This window comes from Rhopalosiphum padi, chromosome 1, assembly GCF_020882245.1.
Source record: "Rhopalosiphum padi isolate XX-2018 chromosome 1, ASM2088224v1, whole genome shotgun sequence".
Classification (NCBI taxonomy): domain Eukaryota; kingdom Metazoa; phylum Arthropoda; class Insecta; order Hemiptera; family Aphididae; genus Rhopalosiphum; species Rhopalosiphum padi.
The window spans coordinates 24,185,358-24,205,531 of record NC_083597.1 but is presented as its reverse complement, the minus strand read 5'-3'; the positions used below and the strand labels follow the sequence as shown (position 1 = coordinate 24,205,531).

The 20,174-nt window shown below is 24.0% G+C and overlaps 1 protein-coding gene across 2 annotated transcripts; it reads right to left on the bottom strand.

The window, feature by feature from the left end:
- Positions 1-641: 641 nt before the first annotated feature.
- LOC132932144 (stromal interaction molecule homolog) lies at positions 642-18,720 on the bottom strand. 2 transcript variants are annotated; one of them, XM_060998380.1, is made up of 13 exons: positions 18,192-18,720; positions 15,969-16,114; positions 8,209-8,328; positions 7,986-8,098; positions 5,313-5,428; positions 5,040-5,209; positions 4,750-4,911; positions 4,523-4,690; positions 4,335-4,435; positions 4,096-4,259; positions 3,959-4,024; positions 2,131-2,378; positions 642-1,509 (listed from the first exon to the last, which is right to left on the bottom strand). In XM_060998380.1, exons 1-13 carry the CDS (start codon positions 18,328-18,330, stop codon positions 1,246-1,248), a joined length of 1,977 nt encoding a protein of 658 aa, XP_060854363.1. In that variant the 5' UTR covers positions 18,331-18,720; the 3' UTR covers positions 642-1,245. The 2 variants fall into 2 exon arrangements, with proteins under 2 accessions (XP_060854363.1, XP_060854365.1); XM_060998382.1 differs by lacking the exon at positions 642-1,509 and adding an exon at positions 3,064-3,076 and having other exon boundaries at positions 2,195-2,378; positions 18,192-18,719.
- Positions 18,721-20,174: the final 1,454 nt, after the last annotated feature.

The following is a 20,174-nucleotide window of genomic DNA, read 5'->3' as shown; positions in this document are numbered from 1 at the left end:
TATCTTATGACAAATTAAGAGACATGGAAAAAAAATACAAACTATGTATAATAGATACAATTTAGAAACAAAACAATTGTCAATGCACCATTTTTTTTTTTTTTTATGATCTTCAAAAATATTAATTATTTATATATATTAAGAGATGACTTAACGAGTAAATAATATATCTTGTATTTCTTTGCACTAAAATATTATGAATTATGATATATATTTATAAATAATTAAACTGTTTAAACATTCTTATTTGATCAATGATCATAAATAAATATAAAACAGATGGAAAGTAGTACAATTTTAAAAATTTGAATTTAGTTATATTATTTTGTTTGATATACTTTACAAAATATTATACAGAATATTGTAATATCTGATATTAGTGTAATTTAAGTTGATGGTTAAATCATTTGAAATATTTAAAGTTTTATAATTTATAGGCTATAATAAGTTATAATTTTATATCAAATAGTTAACTTGCATTTTCCTATACATTGATTTTTATTAGTTAATGATAAATTTGAAAAAAATCTTATCAATAAAATGTTTAGTTATTTTATCTGGTCAAAAACCTTTCATAAATATAATTTTAAAAATTCTAATATTATAAGGATTTTAAAATATCCTAATCATAATCTCAAATGAAAAAAAAATGACTAATTATATATTTTGGTATACATAGTAACAATCATCAAAGTATAATTCTACACAATAAAGAATGGAAATTAACATGAACTTAAGATTAATTACTTAACAATAAAAACAATGTCTTTAAATAACTTGTGTTTACTTAAAATAAAAACACTTATTAAATGTATTATTACATATTTCATTATTGCAGTTAATTGTCTAATATAGTTTTTACATTGTTCAGTCCTATAAATAATGTTCTTGAGTTCAACAATCACATCAAAAGGGTTGATAAAAAATATACATATATAAATATATATTTCCTTGTCTTTATAAATTAAGTACCATTTAACAGCTCTAAGTACTTTTAAGGCACCTTCTATAAAATGTATTAATTAAATTAAACAGTTAATTTACATACATTATAATATGATTAAAACAACAACTGGAATTACTTGTTTTGTGCATTCTAAAACTAGATACATATAAATAAAGTATTAAATATATTACAATAACAAATAACAAATAATATATCACTTATTTTCAACATTCCTAAATCATGTTTATCACAATCATTATTATATACAAGCAACATAATATACAAAGGAATGAGCAGAATCATGATTTTTGTTTAGTTGACTTTATCACCTTATCATTATTTACATTAGGGTTTTCAGAGTTTTGATGGGATTTAGCTGCTTTACTTTTGGCAGATAAAAATATTGGGAATAATTTGTGACGTTTAATGCGTTTTACAGACACTTCACTAGGTGTTGGAGATACTAAGACAATATCTGAACGGCTAGATACTCTTGATATCTTTCGATGTTTTGGATCTAAACTAGAATCCGAATTTGAATGACGGAACATACCAGGAACGACCTATAATATAAATATTAAATGTTTTAAATTGTTATAAATAAATATCATTTTTTTAAATTAATTTAATATTTAAAATTAAATATACAAAGTAAATTAATGAAGATAAATAACATTAGTGCAAATAGAGAGGTGGCTAGGGGGCTTAGCCTTCTCCCTATAATTGCTATAGCCCCCCCCCTAATTTTAAACACTATTGTTCCTATGATAAATACATTATATATATATATTAAATCATACATGTTTAGATTCAAAATGGTAAATGGAACATGGGAATTTTATTGGTTTTACTATGACATACCTGCTGCATAATAAGTTTAGAATTTAAAAAATGACTAAAAGAAGGCAGAGATGCTTAAAATAATTTTTTTTTTATTGCAAGGTTGTTTTTATTGATTGGTTATGAAATATAGTTTATGAATATTATAACAAAAAAATAGGGAATTGTATAAAAATTAAATATTTAGAAAATTTGTATCAGTATTTTATAATACAAAAATTAGTATTATAAAATTGTGAATGATAAAAATAATTATTTATTGTAATAAATATACCCTTAAATAAATCACAAATAGATTAAGGTAACAAAAAATATATAATAATATATTGAAATAATAGTCTTACAACTTGCTCAGATATGTTGATATCAGTATTGGGTGATTTCATCTTTGGATCTGACGTTTGAACAGATTGTTGTGGTTGTTTTAAATCACATATGTCTTCGCCGAGTATGAAACAAGGTTTTGTATCCAAGGAATGGGTTTGTTGCTCTTCGTCCACGCATTCTAATTGGTCGCTCCCTGAAGAATCCTGGCCGTTGTCCCGCCATTGAACGGAATTTTCACAAGCACCAAGGTCTTGATACGACGTCCCTGTAAATAAATAAAAAAAAAATTTAAAAAAATTAAAATGTGTTGAAATTTTTTATTAAAACACACAAGCAAATGAAAGTATTAAAATTCTATGATATATTAGTATATTACATATATGTATATACTATATACACATACATTTATATATATACTGAATAAAATAAAAAATAAAACTACATTTATCAAATAAATTTGAGTTAAGTCACATGTATTTATGAGCATTAGAATAATACAAAAAAATTTAATTTAAATTATGTATAAACATAATTATATTCATAACTATTGTAAATATTACAAATATCGATAAACATTTTATTTTTTGAAAAAGATAACATTTATAAATATTTTTTTAATTTTACAACATCTTATACTAAATAATAAATCTAAATTGTATTAGGTTATACAAATTAATATATACTATAAGATAAAATTGTTTGATATTTTTACAAATAAATTATAATCAAGCTAAGTACGACTTCCAATGAAAATTTTTTTTTTATATAAACTATTTGTTTGAATAAAAGAAATATTAAATTAACTTTAAAAATAATATTTAGTATTGTAAGTGTACACATGATGAAGGTAAATGTTATTGCCAATTTGACTAGAATTTGACTTTTATTTTCAACACCAGTAGTTTTGTTTTGAAATAATATTATTGTTATTATTGTTATATATTGCTTACCACAAAAACTCATCTTCATGCAGCATAAGGATAAAAATTAATTAAATTATTAAAATGCACCAAGTAATAATATCTTAACATATTAATGTATAGGCCAAATAATATCTAATGTTTCAAAATTAAAACAGCTAATTACTTTATAAACTAAAAACATAAATTAAAATTAAAATCTAAAAAAAAACAAATTTACATAAGACGAGGTAAGCAAATAATAAGTGATATTATAAATAAAAATCATTCAAGCAATAAATAAACTTAAAATATCAAATTATATATAAGCATTACAGATTAAAATTTCAAAAATATTTCAACAAAACAAATTCATTTTTTTTTAAATATTTCAATGATAAAAACTAGTATAACATTTCTCAATTTCATTTGTATAATACATTTACAACAAAAATAGTTGATTTAAATTAAGTTTTAATATAATTAATAATAGTTAGAACAACTTGTTCATTGTATTGTTAAATAAATTGAAGAACTTTAATATTTATGATAATAATTTAAATAGTTAAAAATAATGTTCATTAGCTATATTCTATAATTAATGTAAAAATGGATTACAAAAAAATACTTTATTTTTTAATAGTAGATGATATAAAAATAATTTATCTATTATAAACATAATAATTCATCAATATAATACAATTATAATTAAAGACATCAATTGTAGGTATTTTGGTTAAAATCTATTGTATTAAATCAAACTCTAATGTAAAAGAATAAAGAGTGAAAATATCTAGTAAATAACAAGTAAAAATTGTATTTATTTCAAATTAATTGAACAATAATTAAATATTATTTCAAGCAATAGGAAACACTCGAAGAAACAGTATAAGACAAACAAGCAGTGGTAAATTTCAACCAATAGATTCATCGTCCCTTCCCTTACCTGGACCCACACAAACTGAATACTGGCTAGAATCGTCTTCAAGGTCATCTTGGCTACTCATGCGCCCTAAAACAAAAACAAAAAAAAAACAAAAAATATTAAAACCTATCATAACCAATACCAAGAAATGTGCAAACCTCGCAGTGAGAAGTTTCGCCCATTCACTACATTTCTATACAACATGTTCTCTAAATGTGACAGACCATTATTATTTATTATATTGAATCCGCATAATATTTCAATTTGTTTCCATCGATGCACTCTCTCTGCAAGTTCTTGAGTAACTTCATTTAATGATGTTCTAAAAAACCAAACAATATTAATTATTATAATTTATAGGTATATTGGTAATTTAAAATATATTATTAAATATTACCTTGCTTCAACAATACTACGGTCAACATCATCAATTGATTTTCCATGAGTTGACACAAATGCACCCACTAAACTAGATCTTTTTTTACGTAATTTTTCACACTGGAAGAAAAATTTTATATGTTAAATATTACCTAAAACATTATATACATAATCATTATTTAAACCCTATATTAAATAAAATATTACCGCTTCTCTTGCTTGTTGTAATTGTTTCTCAGCGCTTAATTTCTTTTTAATATATGATTTATTTTCAATTTCATGTGTTAGTTGTAACCATTGTTGTAATCCATGAGGAGGTGTCCAACAACGATCATCTAATTCACCTTCTGCTCTCGCTAACTCTCCTCTTAATGACTAGAAATTAAATTATTATTTGTAATCATCACATATATATTTCAAAAAATTTTGATTACTTCAATTTCAGTTTTAAGCTGAGAAATTTCCAAATTAGAATAAGATGATTTCAGTTCTGATGAATTCTCATCTTTAATTTGTTGTTCTTGTAACTGTTTTTCTAAATTTGCTTTTTCAGTAATAACATATTCTTGTACTTGTTTTGCTTTTTCTAATTCTTTCTAAAATTAAGATTTTAAGAATACAATAAAATATAAACAATTTAAAAAGTGACATAATGTAATTTATACATACAACTAATGACTTTTGTTGCTGAAGTATATTTTAGATCAATAAAAAAAATATATACCTGTAAATCTTCATAAGCAGTTTCAGCTTTTTGCAAACCTTCCATATCTCTCATCATACGTTTTAAATGTAATGTTGAACTTTTATTTTGGTTGTAAACATACCAAAAACCAATTAATGCTCCCAACAATAATGTTATTAAAACTAAATCTTTCAAATGTGTTACTGAATCTATTAATAAAATTAAAACATTTAAAAATTAAATCTAGAATATTTTAAAATAAAAGTTTAGCATGAGATTTATTTTCTCAAATTGTATAAATTAGTTACTAACCTTTAGGTGGTCCAAATAAAACTACATCCATAGCTTTCAATGCAATTTTTTGTTTATGAATAGGATCCTTGATTCCAAGTACATTATTCAAAAGTTGCATATTAGTAACAGCTAGTCTGAAATTATAAACATTATAATGTAACAATGATTATTTAATTATTATTAATTTTTATTAACCAAACATCATTAAAAAAACTTTAAAATCAACAGCAAACACATATTCAATAATTAAACATGGAGTTGTCAAAAATTAAACTTTAAAATAATACACTCAAGACAAAAGTATATCCATCAAAATAAACCTATTATAAACACATAAAGATTACTAAAATACCATTCAAAATTAGTAATATAACAAAATAATATTTTTGAGTTATAAGAAAATTATTAATATAATTATTCATCATTTAAATATGTAATTTTGTTCAAATTTGTACTTCAAATGTCTATAAAAAATAATTGTGTAGGTATATCTATTACCGTGTGTTCAATTTTAAAGGTAACAGGAAATATTTCAAATGCATGACCTTTAATTTGATTCGGGATTTTTTTACAGGGTACAGGACATATAAATACATATGTTTTTGATAAATTTAAATTTTTTAAATTTTTTTATCTGCGCATGCGCAGTAAAATAAAAATTTCTTAAATAGGAACCACCATTTTTGACACTAGATTAGGATTGCTCTATTTTTTTTTTGAGCAACTTTGATCTTTACAGTTTTTTGATATCTTTAAAATTGACATTTTTAAGACAGTCGAAAATTTAAATTAGGTAATTTGTAATTATCCCATTTTTCAACGCTCTATCTTAATCACATATTTGTAGGCATAATTTATCGATAAATTCCAATGATATTTTTTTATAAATTTGATGTAATAATATATACACCTTGTAGTTTTAACCAAAATAAATTATTATAATAATACCTATGATTACAAATCACCTAATTTAAAACTTTCGATTGTCTTAAAAATGTAAATTTTGAAAACTGTGAAGATCAAAGTTGTTTAAAAAAAATAGAGCAATCCAAATCCAGTGTCAAAAATTGTAGTTCATATTTTTTTAAATCATCAAGAACCTTGTATTAAATTTTCAATCTTTTAGAGAAGGTAAAAAAACAATAATTTCAATTTTTTATAAATAGTTCAAAAATAATTAAAATATTCTAAAAATTATATTACGTATAATAATGAAAATGATCATATTAATATTTATAAAGAATTTCAAGTTTCTAAAATTATTCATTTTTAAACAATAACAAAATAAAAAATCAATTTTTAATATTTTTGCGTAAAAATTCCAGTTTTACCTTAATTTTTTGTTTTTCCGATTACTAAGAAAAATAATGGAAAATATTTATTTTTAACCCTCAAAGTATCAACTATATCCAATTTTCTACTAAAGTTACCGAATCATTTTTATTGTCCTAAAAGATGACGAAAGCCCCAATAAAAAACCATATTACAAAAAAAAACTTCAGATATTTTCTATTAACTATTTTTATTGATACAATTTTCAAGTTTTTTAATTTTTTTATTTCATATTCCGAAACAGCTAGACAATTCCATGTATTTTATAATGTATAAATCAAATTTCAGACGAGTTTAGATGAGCGGAATTATGGACCAACATTTTTCAGTGTACCTATACCTACACTTCTATACCACACCACTAAAGTATTAACAAAACATTAATAGTTTTTGAAATAACGAATGATTCATATGATAATAATAATAATAATATTTATTGAATCATCAATTACGAATTAGGTACAAATTATACAATATTAAATGAAAATAAATTTCAACCCTGTAAATTAAAAGTTGATTTAACTTTTATTGATGAATAAAATATTAAATATATAATATTATGATGAACTATAGTGAATAATAGGATCATTATTAAAATATCGATATAGGTAGCTAGGTACTTGTAAAATTAGTTAGTTGACTTGTATATTATGTAGATTACAATTATAATTAAGTAAATTAATTGTTATCATTTTTTATAGTAGTGCTTCAAGATATTCATAGTTTACGTGATTCTACATTCTTATGGATATACAATATACATGGATTAAAAATAATTTCTACTCTTCAGTAATGTTTTGATTTTGTGTTAGTTATCAGTACTAAAAGTCTAATAGCGTAATTGTCTCAAACATTTGAAATCGATAAAAGCCATTTGCTTATAATTTAACAATCAAAAGTTAGGTTAACCGCGATTAGGAATAACTAAAAACTTCGATAAAAATTATTGACACCAAATAAAGAATCATCCGTAAAAATAGTAGTTTATTATACAGGTTTTCCGGTATTGCGTTGCTTATAGTATAAACTAACCATTATAATTGTAACCAACAAAATACTAGTATGTATACAAATACAATATACTACATTTCTATGATGACACTAAGAACAAACGTATAGACTACGAAATAATTGATTTTCAAGTACCTACGTAATTATAGACAAATGCTTTCTCTACTTAATAAAATATGTTCAACTACGCTTTAAAATAAGGCCTTGTAATTTTCAATTTCATATTATGTTTATTAATTTCCCCTACTTTCGCAAGCCAAACTCTATAGACAAACGCCTAAAAACTCGTATAGTATATTGAATAGCATAGATAGTTATTTAGTAGGTAATTATGCAATTGTAACTAACCTAGGGAGATGAGCTCCGGTCACTCTATGTTGTATAAAATTAGGAACATATTGGGGCAGTTCCACTGATGTAGAAAGCCAATCACAAGTTTGCTCGACAGTCCAATTGTGTACCTAAAATATAAACAAAAAATGTATGTTCATGAACTTCAATATTATATTTTATACGGGTTTCTATATGGATATTTAAAATTATTATTGTGAACAAAAATTTAATGACTTACTTCAGACTTTACCCAAGCATCCCACAAGTCTTTAACAGATATATACATATCATCATTTTGATGAAATGCCTTTTGACGTTTTTCCGCGCCTTTTTCATACTTCAATTCTTCACGAAGAAACTGAAAAATACAAAACACAAAATTCCAATTAAAATACAATTTCATATTTTGTAAAACTTCAAAATTTCAACTCAAATTTGAAATGATAGACAGTTTAGTTCAAGGTTTTATTCACATTTAATTAATGTATATAATTAAAACATTTTTATTAGGTAGATACAAAATATGTGAACAATGAACATTCAATTATTTTCTTTAGTCATAAAAAAATGAAAAATATGAATTTTATTATTGAAATAATAAGTTTTTTTAAATAGTGCAATTCCTCGTTGAATCGATAAATTGTTGATGATAGTTATAGTTTCTAATAACTGTATGATTTAGATTAACCTAGTAAAACCTAACGTATAGCATATAAAAGACTGTATATTGATCAACTATTATTAAATTACTCAAGTGTCAACCTTGGCCTACCATGACAAGTAGAATGTAGATACAATAGGATCTTCATCTTTATGTGTCATTCAGTTTATTGCAATGCACCAAAATTCAAAAGTAGCAAAGGTCATCATTATAAAAATGAAGGGTACCTTTAGTCTTCATAAAATATATGTTATAAATGGACGAGTATAACAACTTATTCAGTAATCGGAGACACATGATTCGGAATGAAAATTTTATCATTCTCGTTAACGTAAATTTTTCAAAGTAAGTATTATAGGTAGATACAGAAACTTTTGGGTGTTGACTGTTGACGAGAACCTTCACGCTTCTCCTATAAAACTCAATGAGATATTTTCGTAAAAATAAAAGATATCAAATATAAAATGTTATAAATTAATATTACAATTTTTTTGTAAAACAATTAAAAATATAAATAAATAATAACATAATGAAACGTTTCAGTTTATCTAATTGTTGATGTATTAAAACGTTTTCAACGTTTAAATAATTAAACTCGAAATGCAACCGCCAACCACGTTAGACACATCGATTACGGATTAATACAACTTTAGGGAACTGATAATATAAAAATACCGGTAATTGATTTTAAATTATATTCTTAAAATATGTTATTGCATATAATAATACATAACCATTCACAATAATAAACGCGATTTACATAATCTACTCGTATATGTATAAGATTTTGACAAAAATATCCCAAAGATATAATTGCAAAAATCAGCAATACATTTGAAAATCTATGATAAACCATTGTGTTAGAAAAATTTTGATAATTTTTATAATAATTTATAATTTATTATGAAATTCAAATTTTTAATTTTGATCGGAATTCGGTTTACATCGCATAAACGGTCAACATTTTTTTTAAAAACTTAGTTTCATCACATAATGCAAGTAATTATTTCTTTTTTCTAAACTTTTGAATGTGAACTTTAAATCAAGACAAATTTTAAAAATGAAGTGTATAAAGAATTTATTATGGTATATACTCAATACTCGTATTTATTCATCTGCATCAGATTGCGCTAATAAAATTGATACAGAAGACGTATTGAATCAATTCACTCAATTATTTTTAACTATAGTGAAATATTATAGTAAAATAAAGACTACAATACATATAGTACCTATTGGCTATTACTTATTAGTTATAAATTTCAAAAGTTAATAAGCAGTAAAATAAAAATATATATTGCATATTCAATAATATATCATAAGTGTATAAATTATATTCTGTGCAAATCTGCAGTAGAAATATTTCAAAAAATATACATATTTGAAATTTGAACGCTTTGATAAATTCTCTTAAATACAATAAACACGCTATTTTACTGCAATTATAACCTAAACAATATATTATTTTACTAGCGATTTCTGATTAATATTATATAGTAATACATTAGTGTATTAACCTAACTGATAAATGGTAAACTTTTATGATCAATTTTGAATCGATATTGTAAAAAAAACTATCATATCACCATTAATATTTTATTTGATACCTACGTCAATATAATAATTGTGTAAATAGATTAATTTAAATGGATAATAAGCATAGTAACAGATTTATTAACATAATTTACATTCTGATTTATGACTTCAAATGAGACGTAACCTTAAAAATTATTTTTTAAATGCTTCCCGCGAGCTCATTCAATTGTATTTTTTTTATGTATTCGTGTTGGAATGTTTTAAGTGCCAAATTCGTTCAACACACTATTTATAAGAAATACAAAAAAATGCTTCACCTATAATATTCCTAAGAGCAAACTGCCAAAATCTAGGTTGCCTGGGAGTATAATTTTAATTCGAAGCGGAAATATTCAGTATTTTTTTCGCACAACCATATGTATAAATAAACTACTAACAATATTGTGAGGGGGAATATAAATTAATTTGTGACTTATTTTCATTGATCCTATTAATATTGACTCAATTGGGAAAAATTATACTTAGAAACGTTATTAAAACTCCCAAATGTATTATATACAATTAATAATAAAATTACCCCCTACCAAAGTAATTATACAATTATTTACAAAAAATATAAGTTTTTAAGCGAGGCAAATTTCGTCAAATAAAAATATAGATAAAATTAGCAATTAAAAACTAATAGATTTAATGTTAACATATTTTAACTAAGATATTATAAATAATTCAAACTTAAATTTAATTTTCAATTTTATAAATTCATAATTTATTATACAAAAAATTAATTTTAAAATAATAGTTAAACTACATTATGTATTGATGAGTGAATCCAATTTTAATAAGACACTAAACACCAACAGGTAGTAACAATTAAACCAAAGGTTAAATATTTATACATAGGTAGCTTAAAAATTAAAATTATTTAATATTTTTCATATAATAGGTTTGCATGATCAGTATACAGAACAGTGGCGTAGCGTGTGCGTATACTGTGTATTAATAATGTAATATTTTTATAAAAAAATGTTTGATTGTATTAATTTAGTATTTCATAATATTATAATATTTTGTGAATTTTCTTCTAAGTTCATTAAGATTGATTAATCCGCAACACTACTAACTTACTATTTCAATGCATACGCTAAGCTAAAACTCACGATACGCCACTGGTACAGAAACGTTCATGTTTAAAATACTTACAGATATTGAGATATTATACTAATATATACGTGAATATAATTTATTTAGTTTTTTTTAATTAATCAGGGGTTCATACTATACACTGTTCTTATAAGGTAGAAATGGTAGAATAATTCAATATTTAGGTGATGTATTACCAACATTTTATTATCTGCGTATTAAATATAATATGAAACACGACACGGCGTAATATGAACCCGGCATTTAAATAAGCAAATAAATTAATAACTCAAGATTTTAAATATGATTCCGCGTTCCTCTTTTGGTGCCCTTCCTTTTAACCACTTTACTTCCACTTAACATATATTCTTTTCTGCCATAATATTAACCCTTACATATCTGCAGAATAACCCCAAAATACTTAGTAAAATAGTAACATCTCAGGCTACCTCAATAAACCAGGGACTTTTTATATTAATACCGCCGGTTTGTTTATTTCGTATTTTTATTTTTATCTTTACCCTCAACCAAGTGGTTTACAAACTTTTTCGCTAATATTTATCACAAATCAGTCACAATTAATGACAAGATGTAAAAATAGAAATGTTAAAAATGTCAATACATTTTTTACATTTATATTTAAATAAATAATGAGGCATTACAAAATTCTAATATAGTTTAAAAAAAATATAAGACTACGTGAGGTGTATGTGTTGACGATTTTCGATTACTATTTATTGAGTTTATTTACCTATTTATAGTAATTTAGGAATACGAAATTAAAATAATTACAATTATCTGGGTACATATAAGATTAAGGTATTATTATAACATTATAATGTTACTGATCCCCACACAAATAGCGTATTCTGAAAATAAGGCTAGATACTATAGATACTAAGTATAATGTTTAATGTTTTAGACATTACAAATTAAATAAAAATCTATAAAATCTATAATCGTACATACGTATTAATATTTCGATAATATAAATTATTTAATTTTTTAAAAGTGAGGTAATATTTGTAGTGTAGCCAGTATATAAGCGTGTGCATAGTCACTGTGCAATAATTTAAGCATATTAAAATAATGTTATGTATTATGTTATATGAGAATATATACTGGGTAGATTACTCATCTACTTGTATGAAAAATATAAAATTATAGTACATTAAAGTACCGGTTTTAAATAATTTTGAACAACTCTAGTACATAATAAAAAAAAAAAATAAAAAAAAATATTATTTTTATAATATTTATAAATGTTTATTATTGGAATATAATGTATTTGTATGAGGTCGTTGACATAGCATATCCAATATCCACGACTACAGTGATCAATTTAATTAATAACCACAAATTGTTTAGTCAGTAGTATAATAATTAAGTTCATCTCCAGTACTACAATAATTAAAGAAATCATGTTAGATTTTTTTTATGCGTAATAAACCTATAAATCTAAATACACTAAGCTATATATAGGGTTGTTAAGAGGACGCCACACCCGAACGTTTTCTCGGTCTAACAAACGGAGGTACAATATTGCAAATTTTAAATTTACAATAATTCATTTTTCTCAATATTTTTTTTTAATTAGATTGAATTGATTTATTATAAAATTTAAAGGTAAGATAATTTAGAACATCTCGGAGGCGTTCATTAGTGGCGTACTTAGACCTAAATTTTTGAGAAGGGGAGGGGGGGTTAAAAAAAAATTACAAGTACCATACATTTTATGTTTTTCATAATCAATAAATTCATAAATTCTAAATATTTCGGGTGGTTTGATCCCCCCTCCCCCGTTAGTACGCCACTGGCGTTTATTGATTTACGAAACAAATTACGAACATTTTACAACTGTAAATTGTTTGTATATTAGAATATAGATACTCACATGAACCAATAATATTTATTTTACTATCTCACCCTGTTTTCTGTTTTAGGAAGGAAAAAAAGTATCGTATTGCCGCCTCAAATACTAGGAATCCTAACAAAAAATTTAATATATTTGATGATACTACAAAATTTTAGTATCAAATATAACAAACCACCAAATTACCATATACCATCAAAAAATAAAAATCCTTTATCAATATATTTAGAAAACTTCAAGAATATAGTTTTAATCTTAGATTATAAACATATTTCAATATATACCTCAATACCTGACTTGTTTAAGATCTTTGAGATAGAAGGTTTAAACAATTTTATTTAAATTTTAAATTGTTATTATTTAGTAGTTTAAACTTTAAGATATACTACCCTGAATATTTTCAATTTAATAATCGTAAAAAATATGATATAACTAATAAATTAAATACAATGAAAAATACGTCTACATTTATTAGTTTTACTATTATCCTATTGAGAATCCAATATTTTATAAATATAAACGAAGTATTAATTTTAAAACAATTTTACCTATTTGGAAAAATATACTACCATTCTAAAATATTAATTAATTTATGTATGCTAAATTTGTGAAAGTTAAAAATATATTTAAGATATATTTCCTTTAAATAAAAAAATCACATTTTTGTAAAAGTACCTAATTACTTATTTGGTTCTATTCAGAAAATATTCTTTACCCAGAAGATATATATTATATAAAACACATTAGTTTGTTTATAAAATAACTAAACAATAAAATACAAGGTACAAATTAAATACAAGGAAATTATTGCATAATGAAAATATTTCTATTGTAATTTAATAAATATTTAAATGTAATGTGATTTATACAATAATCAAATAATTTTGAAACATTAAATTATTTTTGAACAATGAATGAATGACATTTGTTAACTCCCAGTTTAAAGTTGGGATTCAATTATTTTTAAATAAAATAAGAATTAATTAAAACAAAAACTAAATATATAATTTTTTAAATAATTAAATATTTAAAATTATTGTTTAACTAATCTTTAAGTGAAATGAGTCAACAGTGTCATAATTTTGTTTCGTCCATGAAAGTGAAGGCCATTTTAAACTTGTAGGTATTTAGTTTTTAGTTTTTTTTTTTTTAAATAGTAATACTAATACATAAGAAAATCAAAACATAATAGAATAGTGAATAATGAAGGCAGCAGTTATATATTTTTATCAATATAATTATTAATTATTATAATGTATATTACCTTATCAAAATATTTCTAGTTCATTATTTATGAATAATTCTGTTATGACAAAACTATGTTAATTTATATTTTCATATAAGTTCTAACAGATTGAAAATATATTTTTATAACACAAGAATAACATTTTTCTATATATCGTGAATATATTTTAAAATAATTAAAATATATGAATGAACTATAAAAATTATTTTATACTAAATAGTCTAAATATGAACAAAACATACATGTTACATAATAGAAATGTACAATATATTTTATTTATACTACTTATATTTCAATATGATTACTAACTATAAATCCCACATTAGGGGGGTGGAGAAATTTTTCCACTTTTAAAATTGGTGTCCCTCCTATACACATATTTACAAAAATTAAAAAAAATATATATTATATAATATGTACATAAAAAAATAAATGATTTATTATATGTGGTTCACGGTTTTAATGATGAAATGAAATATATACTATTGAGGAATATATTTGTTATTAGTACTATATACCATAGTCATTATTCAATGATCAATTATAACCATATTATTTTTAATAAAATGTAGTATTCAAATGTTATTTTACTATATACATAATATTAATATTATACAGAAGTCAAATTAATAATCATAATCATTCAAAGAAGTAAGCATTTAATAATTTTTTCTTATAAGTAATTCTTAGCTATTTTTAGAAAGTGTTCCTGTTTTGGATAAGACAATTACGGTCACACTACTTATTTTTACCTAATGATAATCCACAATACAAATTACAGTGGAACCTCAATAACTCGAATCTAAAGAATCGAAGTAAAATTTTCGATAACTAGAATTATATTTTTCCTCAGACTGATTTGAGTTATTGATGTTCCACTGTATATAAATATATATATTTCACTAGGTACTCTCAAATTCTATACTATAACAATATACTAACACACTATTAAGGTAAATTTTTTTAATTTTTATATTAATATAAAATATATCATTTTAGAATCTTCCCCTTTTTTTTTATATACTCTATTATGTTGAAAGTAGTACAAATAGTACAATGATGTTTTGTCTTTCACATTTTAAGGTGTTTTAGTATTAAAACTTAGAATAATAAATAATAATATATCAACATACTCAAAAAAAATTACTGATATAAACATTATGTCAAAAATATATACAAAAAATACAGGCTTTGCTCCAACACAAAATTATAATATATGTTTGTATATCAACTATGTCATTAAAAAATCAATTATTACTAAAAACTCACTAATGTGATGACTGTTGGACATACTTGGCAATTTGCCTTCTGTCTTCAATTTCATAGAATATGACAGAGCAGTCATCACCTCAATTTTAATTAGAAATAATTTCACTTAACATTAGGTATAAAACTAAAGACACTCAATATTTCCATTATACTTTAATATGAAATAATTTATGACGATAATATCTAATAACCAATTACTAATAAATAATTTTAAATAATTTATTTTTGAATTTTTCAAATATTATTATACTTCTTTATTTAAAATAAACTTACATCATCAGACTCTGAAAGATCAATAGCACCATCTGCATCATCATCTAGTTGTCGATGTAAAGATCGAATTGCATCTAAACCCAACCTGTCTTGGGTAGCCATTGTCAAACATGCAATATCATCATTACACGAATCATTAACACCACCTTAAAATAAAAGTTTAAAATATGATTTTTAAGAAATAAAATTAATTCTAAAATTATACATAGATCATAGACAGAGCTTGATAAATTTAGTTGGGAGAGGGGGGGATCAAGTCCCAAATTATTAAATGAAAATAATTATTAATAGCTTCCTATTTAGTTAGAAATAATCTTGTTTATGTATTGTAAAAACAAAATAATGAAAATACATTTAAAAAATAAAAATCAGCCAATGTTCAGCGTATGACAACAAATTATATTTCAATATAAATATGAATAAATAAACTAAAATGTATTAATATATTGCATGGTATTGCAATATTACTAAAAATACAAAATTAAAAAAAAACCATTGTAGAAGAATGTATGATGTAGAACTGTTTTATTTTATAATATTTTAAATTGTAGGTTATTAAAAAATTACTGTTAATATGTCTTTTAAATAGTATATTCGTGGATAAGATATAAAATTGTAGGTACATTGTAGGGTATACATTTAGGGAACTAATCGAAAACTTAAGGGGGCTAAGCCTTCAAAGCCCTTCCTAGCTCCGCCTATAGTATAGATACCAAGAAACAATATTGAGTATAACATTAAAGTAAAATAATAAATACATGAGTAAATACATTAAATTAAAATAAACTATCTTATATAATTACAAACTAAGTAATCCTAAATAAACATTATTCTTAAATAAAATCTTTATAGATAAAAGTAAATATCATAAATAAAAGAAAAACAAAAAAACCTCATAATTCATATAAAACAACTATTTATCTTAACGTAGAAGTATTTTGCATATAAAATATTGAAAATTTTTCAAAAATTAGGTTATAATTGAAAAGTTTAAATAAATGTTAAAATGTGAAGTATTAAATTTTAGAAAATAAATAGTTTAAAGCATATATTCGGACATAAGTACAGCTATACTGAAGTGTTTAGATAAATTAATTATTTTTTATATACTAAAATTCCAGTTAAAATAGTTCATATATCTATTTTAATAATATCTAATAGGTAAGTTAAATAGTTAAGTATCAATGTTTAACAGTTAAAAATTTAAAATTGAATATATGCCTGGAACATTTTACCCATTTATCATTTATGTCTTGATAGGTAATACAATGAGATAAGTATACAATGCAGCAGACCATTATTTATTTAAAATGGTTGTTTTTTAATTAATTGCTAATTCTAGTTTAAAAATGTATTTATCTATTAATTATTTCAATAATAATTTTAAAACTAAGTAATTTTTTATTAATTTTGTCAAATTTAAAAATAAATAAAGTACCCAAGATTATTCAAAAGTAAAAATAAGTAAATGCAAAATATCTATAAATCTAAATATTTAAATTTACTAATTAGGTATTGTATATATTTTAATCTTACATCAGTTTAAATGTATACACAAATTAAGCAGTTTATGTACGAAAATTACGTCAATAAACTATGAAAATTAATGATTACGTATATAGTAAGTTTATTTAATAAAGTTGCTTATCTATAAATTCAAAATAAACTTATAAAATAAAAATATCCTTAACAATAATCATTTATCTGGGAGTTGGAAAATAATGTAATTCTACTAAACTTAATTGTTTGGTATTTATTTGCACAATTAAATATATTAAATTTTAAGTAATTATTGTAACAAATAATAATAATAATAATCATAAATTGAGAATCTAAAAATGAAGATCAAAGTAAAACAAAAGATCTTTACATAGAATATTAAAATAATTTAAATAAAAATAAAAATTTACGTAATATTCATGTTTGATAAATAGGTACCTACAAGATTTCACTTTAACTCTATTGTATAATTTTAAGTAACATTTGAAAAACTTGAAGTACCTGCCCACAATGAAACTTATTACAATATTATAATATTTTTCAACTACTAGTTAAATCGTACATTATGTAGGCATTAGTATTCATATAATTTATACTATGAAATAGTATTTCTTAACAATACAGTAGAAGAACATTGGATAACAATAAAATCATAAACAAAAAATGTGCATAATTCATATTATAATATTTTGCTGATTAAGTAATATCATACGATTCACTTACCAGAATCGGTTGGTTCCGTGACCCGGACTTTGGCCGAATTAAAACTAGATTCACTGAGTACATCACAGAATGCAGGAAGCACCAATGTTAACATTGCACTACTCCATAGTAACAGAAGTAGCGACGATTTTGAGCACATGATTGGAAAACAGGCAAAGTTTTGAATGATTATAATTATTTACTGTGTGAAATTTCCTGGGCAGTTCTCTAGTGTAAATCTCGTTTGATTGTTGTCGCGATTACATCACGGCACCGCGAATTCCGTCGGCCCGAGTCACGGAAAAGCGCGATTATCATTAATGTCGGGGCCCCAACGTACGATAAACTGAAATTAATACGTTTGTTATACAACACGGCAACGGGTGGAAGAGGAAAAAACAATAATCCAGATCCTCGAACAAAAAAAAAAATGTTAAATTTATGACAAACGACAAAATGTAGAAAATCGAAACGAACTGAAATCACAATAATTATGAAAGCGGAATGGACACTGTCACACTGATAAGAATTCACAGCTCTCGCCATAAAAGAGATTCGCGCACAGTCAAATAGTAAGTAGGGTTCCGGTCGTCCTTGCACCATTTTGATTGGTTAAATTCTAAGCAGCTGGTGACTGATATCAATTGCAGCGCTGTTCCTCGACAATGGTCAAGGCGACTTTTAATCCATCATAAATTCATAAATATAGGACCTTTTATAATTTATAATAATAAGCGATCGGCGGGTCGCGTCAACATTTATATTTTATATAATAAGATTATTATGTCTATTGTCTAATGTCTATTGACAGTTATTTCACAAACATGAAATAATACCGAAATTCTTTTTATTTTCGATCTAAGTAATATCCAACTTAATACACAAAAATATTATTTTTATTATCATTGACAATTGACATTTGTATATATTAATATATGATTCACCACTACATCTCAAATAAAAATTATATGTCTGGATGTTTACATTTAATTTCAAACCGTGTAGACTAAATTATGACACCCGATTAGTAGATATCTACCCAACTCGATATGCTCTTAAGACTTATCTCCACGTAATTGTCGATGTAGATTGTTTTAGAGCCATATAAAGGATCTACGTTAACATGAGTTAATATAATATATAGGTCAGGTGAAAGTTAAGGACGACCCACAATAAGTAGCTACCTATCATGCTACTTTTGAGAGGTTCAGTAAAATGTTCTACTGACAGGTCAATGGTCAAGGTCAGTGTATAATGTATATACACATTTATGAATGAGCATAATATGCTGCCTCCGTATTCTGATGAGTCAGCCGGAGTCTATGGCACCTACATAATAACACTCTTCGACGACTGATGCTAACGGTGGGTTGACGTATTGAAGTGTCAGCGTCAGCGAATCTTGGTACCTGATTTTTGGACTTAGATCTCAGAAGTCAGGATTTATCCAAATTACCATATAGAACCTATGCAAAAATATTTAGGTACTCTGAAAGTTTCTATACTGCGTCAATATGTTATATCATATTATATAAGGGCCAAAAGGACAATAGTCAAGCAATCGCGGATAATCGTGTTACTACTTAAGCATATCGTCCTTAATTTAATTGGCTAAGGGTTGCTAGCCAATTCACATAATCGTTAACCAACTTATTAGCGAATTACATTTTGCAGCGTTTTTGCTTTGTCCCTAGTGGCTAGTCTAAAGAGTAATCACTAATCATCAATGAGTAGTTCCCTACATAAGCGTAATATAAGGCGGCAAGAAGGAGGACAATACGCACAATATTTTATATAGTAGGAGCAAATATATAAATTTACTCTTCCTCCTATTTTAAGTTTTAATTCATTGAATATTACTACACACATATGTATATATATTATTTTTAACATTTATTATTATTTGTATTCGAATATTATTTGTTTTTATGCATTTAGTGTAATTATTATTAGAAGAAAAGAAGAATGCATATGCCAGGAGTGTCAGGAGTGCCAGGTTGCATG